At 44.4% G+C, this 9,855-nt stretch overlaps 1 protein-coding gene across 1 annotated transcript in view; it reads right to left on the minus strand.

Annotated features, from left to right (window-relative positions):
- The window catches only part of LOC138355243 (probable serine/threonine-protein kinase fhkB), a 36,142-nt gene extending 26,494 nt beyond the window's left edge, over positions 1–9,648 (minus strand). The window contains exon 1 of the mRNA XM_069310109.1: positions 9,556–9,648. Coding sequence (XP_069166210.1) covers positions 9,556–9,648 — 93 coding nt within the window. The remainder of the gene's footprint in view (positions 1–9,555) is intronic.
- Positions 9,649–9,855: the final 207 nt, after the last annotated feature.

The following is a 9,855-nucleotide window of genomic DNA, read 5'->3' on the forward strand; positions in this document are numbered from 1 at the left end:
CGCTCTCTCTCTCTCTCTCATCTCTCTCTCTCTCTCTCTCTCTTACTCTGTCTCTCTCTCTCTCTCTCTCTTACTCTGTCTCTGTCTCTGTCTCTCTCTTACTCTGTCTCTGTCTCTGTCTCTGTCTCTCTCTCTCTCTCTCTCTCTCTCTCTCTCTCTCTCTCTCTCTCTCTCTCTCTCTCTCTTACTCTGTCTCTCTCTCTCTCTCTCTCTACTCTCTCTCTCTCTCTCTCTCTCTCTCTCTCTCTCTCTCTCTCTCTTCTCTCTCTCTCTCTCTCTCTCTCTCTCTCTCTCTCTCTCTCTCTCTCTCTCTCTCTCTCTCTCTCTCTCTCTCTCTCTCTGTCTCTCTCTCTCTCTCTTACTCTGTCTCTCTCTCTCTCTCTCTCTCTCTCTCTCTCTCTCTCTCTCTCTGTCTCTCTCTTTCTCTCTCTCTCTCTCTCTCTCTCTGTCTCTCTCTTACTCTGTCTCTCTCTCTCTCTCTCTCTCTCTCTCTCTCTCTCTCTCTCTCTCTCTCTCTCTCTCTCTCTCTCTCTCTCTCTCTCTCTCTCTCTCTCCCCCCCCAAGAGAGCGGGAAAGTTTACACACCGGATTCATCCGTCTTGGTCTTCGAGAACTCATGACGTAAAAATCCATAATCAACGCACCGTATATTCTGAGAACTAATCGCCTGCCGCCGTTTTTATAACCCCACTGAAGACGGATTTTCAGAGTTAGGGCGCGGGCCATCTCACTCCACTCTTGGATACATCTTACTAGTGTTCCTACTGCTACTATTATTAGTAGTAATAGTAATAGTATTTCTGGATAATCACAGTGACGTCGTATATCAGTGAGAAAACAGTACCGGCAGTGAGGGAGAATCGAACCCTACACACTGGGTACTCCCAAACACGCCTTAAACCACTGTACCACAACATGCTCAAAGGCAATGGAACCTGGGATTCAACTGAAGCCTCAAGGGGGGCCCAGAGGCTTCCACTAAAACCCTGTCATGGATTCCACACCTTGCCTGCGTGCACTCTGGCTTGGGTGACGGAGTTCGAGCCCCGTTGCTTCTCTCCACGTGCACAAAGGGTCTCCGGACCTAAAGGGCTCTCTCTTAACCCTAAGGGCCTCTCCCTTAGCCCTGAGGGCCTCTACCCCACGCCTCAAGTCTCTTGCCTTAACGAACAACATCACTACAAAGGGATTCGAACCCTCTCTGTTCCTGGAAATTGTAAGAAATCCTGTTTTTGCTTCGCTGACACCAGAGGGAAAACAAAAGACGGTTCAGACAATGAGATTTGAATCGGCCTCGTGAGCGGTGTCTTAGACCCCATATGGGATCGAATTCTTTGTCGATGAAGCATTTTGGAATCAAAGCTAAGGCGGTTATCGAAATCGGATGTTTTCGGTTTATATTTCCTTGTGTGTAGATTGGAAGGGATTCCTCGTCTGCCCACTAGCTTGCCTTAGAGTACGACCTGCCAAGCGATTTACAACCTGGTACCCAATTAGTGCCTCTCTCTCTGTCACGGGGGAGACATCTCCCGTCACGCAGGGTGCAGTCGCACCTCCACAGATCTCCAGTATCAGCTCTTGATACTGGTAATGGCTCAAAAGGGCCACCACTTACGGGCTATTCATGCCCGTGCCACCTTTTGGGTGGCTTAATCTTCATCAATCAATTAAGCAATATCTCTCTCCCTCTCTCTCTCTCTCTCTCTCTCTCTCTCTCTCTCTCTCTCTCTCTCTCTCTCTCTCTCTCTCTCTCTCTCTCTCTCTCTCTCTCTCTCTCTCTCTCTCTCTCTCTCCTTTTTAAACTAAGACTATTTCTCTTAGTTTAAAGTTTCATAAATAAGCATAAAGCTTAGTTTAATAATCTTCGTAAAATAATATGAAGGTTATACCTGGTGTGTGGGAAATGCACCTCACGACACTGGAAGACAGAAGAGTAAGGGGAGACATGATCACGATCTACAAAATTCTCAGAGGAATTGACAGGGGTAGATAAAGATAAACTGTTTACCACGGGTTGTACGCGAACAAGGGGACACAGGTGGAAACTGTTGACCAGACCACACACTAGAAGGTGAAGGGACGACAACGTGTCAGTCGCATACACAATCGACTTGAGAATGGTCCAGGACGGACCGAAACGCCGTCGTCCCTTCTCTTTCTAGTGTGTGGTCAGGTCAACATGGTTGTTAGAATTCATTCCTAACAAGTGTAATGTAATGAAGATGGGAAAAGGAGTAGCGATGCCAAGATGTATCTACACCATAAGGGGGGGAGGCGACTATATTGTATTAGGAGTCAAAGTAATGGTGTATTCTGATGTATTTGAAAACTCATCCAGGGATGAGTATTCTGATGAGTATCAAACCCGGACCATTATGACTACGAACCCCTAGCGCTGTCCACTCGGCCACCAGGCCCTGTAGTGTGTATATGTGTGCGCGCATTTGATATTTATTTCACTCACCTGGGTTATGGGAGACTTGAACCACGGTCCCCAGATGAAGGAAATTAAATTAATTCCACGGACGTGTGGATGACAATTTTTAATCTGTATTATATCTATTATTTGTCCATGCACGGTCGAGCTATTAGCTCTTGGGCCCCGCCTTTCTAACCGTCGGTTGTCTAAAGCGCTGACTCCCGGCCTGTGGGGATTTGGCTTTAAATAAGTCACTTAGCTTGAGTTGAAGGAAGTATATGAGTGGGTTTTTGTGCGGATTTTTGGGGCCAGAAAAGGTGCAGTAATAGGAGCTTTATGGTCAGAAAAGGTACAGTAATAGGAGCTTTATGGTCAGAAAAGGTGCTTTCTGGTCAGAAAAGGTGCAGTAATAGGAGCTTTATGGTCAGAAAAGGTGCAGTAATAGGAGCTTTCTGGTCAGAAAAGGTGCAGTAATAGGAGCTTTATGGTCAGAAAAGGTGCAGTAATAGGAGCTTTATGGTCAGAAAAGGTGCAGTAATAGGAGCTTTATGGTCAGAAAAGGTGCAGTAATAGGAGCTTTATGGTCAGAAAAGGTGCAGTAATAGGAGCTTTATGGTCAGAAAAGGTACAGTAATAGGAGCTTTCTGGTCAGAAAAGGTACAGTAATAGGAGCTTTCTGGTCAGAAAAGGTACAGTAATAGGAGCTTTATGGTCAGAAAAGGTGCTTTCTGGTCAGAAAAGGTGCAGTAATAGGAGCTTTATGGTCAGAAAAGGTGCAGTAATAGGAGCTTTCTGGTCAGAAAAGGTGCAGTAATAGGAGCTTTATGGTCAGAAAAGGTGCAGTAATAGGAGCTTTATGGTCAGAAAAGGTGCAGTAATAGGAGCTTTATGGTCAGAAAAGGTGCAGTAATAGGAGCTTTATGGTCAGAAAAGGTGCAGTAATAGGAGCTTTATGGTCAGAAAAGGAGCTTTCTGGTCAGAAAAGGTGCAGTAATAGGAGCTTTATGGTCAGAAAAGGTGCAGTAATAGGAGCTTTCTGGTCAGAAAAGGTGCAGTAATAGGAGCTTTCTGGTCAGAAAAGGTGCAGTAATAGGAGCTTTATGGTCAGAAAAGGTGCAGTAATAGGAGCTTTATGGTCAGAAAAGGTGCAGTAATAGGAGCTTTATGGTCAGAAAAGGTGCAGTAATAGGAGCTTTATGGTCAGAAAAGGTGCAGTAATAGGAGCTTTATGGTCAGAAAAGGTACAGTAATAGGAGCTTTCTGGTCAGAAAAGGTACAGTAATAGGAGCTTTCTGGTCAGAAAAGGTACAGTAATAGGAGCTTTATGGTCAGAAAAGGTGCTTTCTGGTCAGAAAAGGTGCAGTAATAGGAGCTTTATGGTCAGAAAAGGTGCAGTAATAGGAGCTTTCTGGTCAGAAAAGGTGCAGTAATAGGAGCTTTATGGTCAGAAAAGGTGCAGTAATAGGAGCTTTATGGTCAGAAAAGGTGCAGTAATAGGAGCTTTATGGTCAGAAAAGGTGCAGTAATAGGAGCTTTATGGTCAGAAAAGGTGCAGTAATAGGAGCTTTATGGTCAGAAAAGGAGCAGTAATAGGAGCTTTCTGGTCAGAAAAGGAGCAGTAATAGGAGCTTTATGGTCAGAAAAGGTGCAGTAATAGGAGCTTTCTGGTCAGAAAAGGAGCAGTAATAGGAGCTTTCTGGTCAGAAAAGGTGCAGTAATAGGAGCTTTCTGGTCAGAAAAGGAGCAGTAATAGGAGCTTTATGGTCAGAAAAGGTGCAGTAATAGGAGCTTTCTGGTCAGAAAAGGAGCAGTAATAGGAGCTTTATGGTCAGAAAAGGTGCAGTAATAGGAGCTTTATGGTCAGAAAAGGTGCAGTAATAGGAGCTTTATGGTCAGAAAAGGTGCAGTAATAGGAGCTTTCTGGTCAGAAAAGGTGCAGTAATAGGAGCTTTCTGGTCAGAAAAGGAGCAGTAATAGGAGCTTTATGGTCAGAAAAGGTGCAGTAATAGGAGCTTTATGGTCAGAAAAGGAGCTTTCTGGTCAGAAAAGGTGCAGTAATAGGAGCTTTATGGTCAGAAAAGGTACAGTAATAGGAGCTTTATGGTCAGAAAAGGTACAGTAATAGGAGCTTTATGGTCAGAAAAGGTACAGTAATAGGAGCTTTATGGTCAGAAAAGGTGCAGTAATAGGAGCTTTCTGGTCAGAAAAGGAGCAGTAATAGGAGCTTTATGGTCAGAAAAGGTGCAGTAATAGGAGCCTTATGGTCAGAAAAGGAGCTTTCTGGTCAGAAAAGGTGCAGTAATAGGAGCTTTATGGTCAGAAAAGGTACAGTAATAGGAGCTTTATGGTCAGAAAAGGTACAGTAATAGGAGCTTTATGGTCAGAAAAGGTACAGTAATAGGAGCTTTATGGTCAGAAAAGGTGCAGTAATAGGAACTTTCTGGTCAGAAAAGGTGCAGTAATAGGAGCTTTCTGGTCAGAAAAGGTGCAGTAATAGGAGCTTTCTGGTCAGAAAATGCCCTGACGAGACAGACAGACTCACAAGATCGCCAGCAGACAGACAGACAGACTCACAAGATCGCCAGCAGACAGACAGACAGACAGTCGTCTTACAGCTCAACAGGTAAAGATGTAAATTATATGACATTATAGCACTCATAAATAAGGCTACCTGGAACAAAAAGTTCCAAGTAGCACGGGCTATGGTGAGCCCGTAGTGCCTTAACTCTGGTATTGGTCAACACACAATTAGCTCATGGGGGTAATAAGGCAAAAAAAAAAAATAAGGAATCTTTACTAATCTATTTTGGGGGTCGTACGCCACTCTTAACTGCTCATCTCTTAGACTAATAAAGGCATTAATTAGCTAACTAACTATTAGCTAAGTACATATTAGCTAAGTACGCGGCCCGGTCCTCGACCAGGCCTCCACCCCAAGGAAGCACCCCGTGACAGCTGACTAACACCCAGGTACCTATTTTACTGCTAGGTAACAGGGGCATAGGGTGAAAGAAACTCTGCCCATTGTTTCTCGCCGGCGCTTGGGATCGAACCCGGGACCACAGGATAACAAGTCCAGTGTGCTGTCCGCTCGGCCGACCGGCTCCCCTGCCGACCTATTATTATATAACATAGTTATATAATAATAATAATAATAATAATCCATTGTGTCGGGGGGACAGGCAGCCTGAGTATATTCATACACGTTAGGTCTAATTACTGACCCCGCCCAGGATGGAACCCCACGACATGCTGACTATAACTCCCCAGTACCTACTCGCTGCTAAGTGAACAGAGGCATTAGGTGATTAAGGAAATGGGTCCAACCATTTCTGTCCCGGGATTCGAACTCGGAATTTTCGATTGCGCGTCGAGAACGAAGCCGACTGTGCTAACGGGATCTTCATATAAGTTTCTCTCACTAATCCAGTGCTCGCCTAGTTGTACTCACCTAGTTGTGCTTGCGGGGGTTGAGCTTTGGCTCTTTGGTCCCGCCTCTCGACTATGTTTTTAAATTTGTCTCCAAAACATCTCTTTTTGAATTCAATTTTTTTTTTTAGCAAGTAATTAGCTTGACATTGGGCGCAAAATGGTCTGGCACCGGATGTACTCCCAGGTGCCTATATACTGCTAGGTGAACAAAGGCACCAGGTGAAAAGAAATGTTGCGCAAATGTTTTCGCTTTGTAGCGGGAAAAGAAACTTCAATCCTCGGTTGTGATCTGATGACTTATCCTACTGCGGCGCACGGCTTAATATTTAGTTAAGACAGCCTTATAAATTTAGTTTTCTATGAGTCAATATTTGAATAGAAGAGAAAACTGTTTTTTATGGTAAACTTAACTAAATTACTTAACTGCAAAATGTTTACCACCATTTAGTATTTAATTTAATTTAATTCACTGTGCCGGGGGACAGGCAGCCAGTGTGCATTCAATTAATGATTGATAAAGATCAATCATCAATCGGCTAGCCACTCAAGAGGTGGCACGGGCATGAATAGCCCGTAAGTGGTACATTTTTTTCAGTAATTCTTTTCAGTATTCTGAGTTTGCATTTAACCATCAAGCTGTTATCGCGGGGGAGGATACTGCTTCACAGTCTTTATGAGGGTGTCCAGCTGCTGGACACCTTTGTTGACCAGGAGAGTGGCTGTGTTGATGGCTTCAGGGTGGCCACTGCATGATTCAGGAACTCTTAAAAGCTCTTCTAAGGTCATTGGCTGCTTCACATTCCAGAAGATAGTGAAGTAATGGCTTTTCTGTGACAGTTTGGCAGAAGATGCACTCTCTCTGTCGGGGTTCACCAATCTCCCAGTTGCATCTGTAACCTAGACGTAGTCTATATAACCTAACTGCTATTTCCCTGTGGATTCCTTTTGGGATATTTAACCTTTCTAATTTGATTACAGTCTCCGTGGCGTAGTGGTAAGACACTCGCCTGGCGTTCCGCGAGCGCTATGTCATGGGTTCGTATCCTGGCCGGGGAGGATTTACTGGGCGCAATTCCTTAACTGTAGCCTCTGTTTAACGCAACAGTAAAATGTGTACTTGGATGAAAAAACGATTCTTCGCGGCAGGGGATCGTATTCCAGGGACCATAGGATTAAGGACTTGCCCGAAACGCTACGCGTACTAGTGGCTGTACAAGAATGTAACAACTCTTGTATATATCTCAAAAAAAAAAAAAAAAAAAAAAAAAAAAAAAAAAATTACCTGAAGATACCATGTTGCAGATGGCGAACCTTCAGCTACTCTCTGGTGTAGGTCGGCTTTGTTGAGATGTGAGAGTTTTTTGGTGATGATGTTTTTTATGTTCTCTAGGCTGGGTTGTTCTCTAGGCTGGGTTGTTCTCTAGGCTGGGTTGTTCTCTAGGCTGGGTTGTTCTCTAGGCTGGGTTGAATTGTTTTATGTATCACTGGATGACCAGTTGCCAATTTAGCAATTTCATCAGCTTTTTCATTTAATGGGATTCCAACATGGGATGGGATCCAGTTTAAAGTTATGTTGAGCCCTTTGCCTTTAGCGACTGCTCCAAGATACAAAATGGTGGTAATTGTTTCCACGTTATCTTTCCACTGTTTTTGTCCTAGTATTTGAAGTGCAGCTTTTGAGTCTGTGTGTATGATTGCATTTTGAGTGTTTTGTGCAATCACATATGCGAATGCCTGTTGTATGGCAAACAGCTCAGTTTGGGTTGATGATACTAGTCCTCCCAGTCTCCAATATGCCTGTACGCTGGCCGTGCAAAGAGCAGCGCCAGCACTCTCATATTTCTGACCAGGGGGAAAAGACACAGGCCGAATGGGCTTAAATTTTTTATTAGTATATTAAATTCTGCAGAACATGTAAATAATATAAGTAGGAATTAACAAATGTAACATGTCCATGTCTGAGGACTAATTAACTTAAAATGTACCCCCGTAGTAGTAAGCAGAGCCTAGACATGGCAGACACGTTCTGCAGAAACCTAATGGCAGATGAAATATAATTAGAACTAGGTATAACAGTCAGGACACAAAGGGGAAATAAAGTGTATAGACACAACACTTAACGGAGCCCGACCAAGACATAATGGGAAATCCGAGAATTAACAGGCGGGCAGAAAATACCTAGTGACTGGGGAAAACTGATATTACAAATGGGAGAAGTTTTTCCCAGGGCGTGAGGTCGGCCGCCAAGGAATAAGAAGTGTTTACTGACTCTTACTAGCACCTAGACTGGGCAAAGGATTAGCTGCGGACAGCGGGACACTTGGGGACCGGCGCTGCACCCCCCTCCCCACTTGCGGTGGGGAAGACAGGGACACTGGCACAAAGCATGACTGGGAACTGCCACTTGCATGAAGGGGAGGCGGGTGGGAGTTTCGAGTACTGCGACGGTCGGGTGGAAGCGAGGGAGAGCCCCGATTGATTGATGAAGATTAAGCCACCCAAAAGGTGGCACGGGCATGAATAGCCCGTAAGTGGTGGCCCTTTTGAGCCATTACCAGTATCAAAAGATGATACTGGAGATCTGTGGAGGCGCAACTGCACCCCGCGTGACGGGAGATGTCTCCCGGACCAAGTGGTGACCAAATGGTGTGGTCAGTCAAGATTGATGAAGATTAAGCCACCCAAGAGGTGGCACGGGCATGAATAGCCCGTAAGTGGTGGCCCTTTTGAGCCATTACCAGTATCAAAAGATGATACTGGAGATCTGTGGAGGCGCAACTGCACCCTGCGTGACGGGAGATGTCTCCCGGACCAAATGGTGACCAAATGGTGACTGAAGAGTCTGTTCTCCGGAGAGCCCCTCTCTGCCTTAGAATTTATATGGCCCCAGACTTCCCGCGCATCTGCGCGGGGCGCACTGCGCAACTGTTTCTTTGTCCCCCTCTTCAGAAACATCTCCGCTTTGTATTTCAAAGCAGAGGCCATTTCTGTGTCAACCGACCCGTCTGTGAAGATGTGGGTGGCTCCTGCTACTGCTATGCTATACATTTGCTCTTCTATTATGCGCCTTAGGATTGTCTGATCATAGGCAGCCTTTTTCATTGGAAGAGTTAATGTTTGCTATTCTGCTGCTTATATGCTCGGGCAACGCCTCACCTCATTCATCTCCAAAGGTTGACAGGAATATTAACAATGCATTTGGAGCGAGCATATTATTGGGATAATCTACTCGCTACAGTAGTATGCTCGCTTCATGCAGGTCGACGTTCTATCCCCGACCGTCCACAAGTGGTTGGATACCATTCCTTTCCCCCCGTCCTATCCCACATCCTTATCCTGACCCCTTCCCAGTGCTATATATTCATAATGGCTTGGCGATTTCTTCTAATAGTTCCCTTCCCTTATTGATTACTATAGAAATAAGGAAATAAGTAGTGTACCAATCATATTGTTTGGATGGTATGATAGATAGAATACCTAGGAGCTACAAATTGTAACATTTATATGTTGTGTTTAATATATTAACCTGTAATGTTAAATGTGATTCTTGTGCTGTGATTTGTGGACTTGTATTCACTGGATTTGTGCGCCTCTTGAGGGACTTGAAGTAGAGGAGGGTAGAAATAGTCTACTCTACTATTTGAGATACATCTATAAGCTATTCTATCCCTTTGAGATATATTTTATTGTCTCAATAAACTTACTTGAACTTGAACGCAAGCTCGTATCCCCTGTGCTATGTCGAAGGCTTCTTTAATGTCAACAAATACAGAATACTTAGCTCTGTCATTAGCCATTATCCAACTGATGTCTGGTAACCCAGCTGATGTCTGGTAATTCAGCTGATGTCTGCTAAGTCAGCTGATGTCTGGTAACTCAGGTGATGTCTGGTAACTGAACTGATGTCTGGTAACTCGGTAAATCAGGTGTATGACTGGAAGTGTATAATGTAGCATTGCCCAGGTGACCAGGTATTATTTCCAGTCAGAATATATGTTTAATCA

This window comes from Procambarus clarkii, chromosome 6 (genome assembly GCF_040958095.1).
Source record: "Procambarus clarkii isolate CNS0578487 chromosome 6, FALCON_Pclarkii_2.0, whole genome shotgun sequence".
Lineage (NCBI taxonomy): Eukaryota > Metazoa > Arthropoda > Malacostraca > Decapoda > Cambaridae > Procambarus > Procambarus clarkii.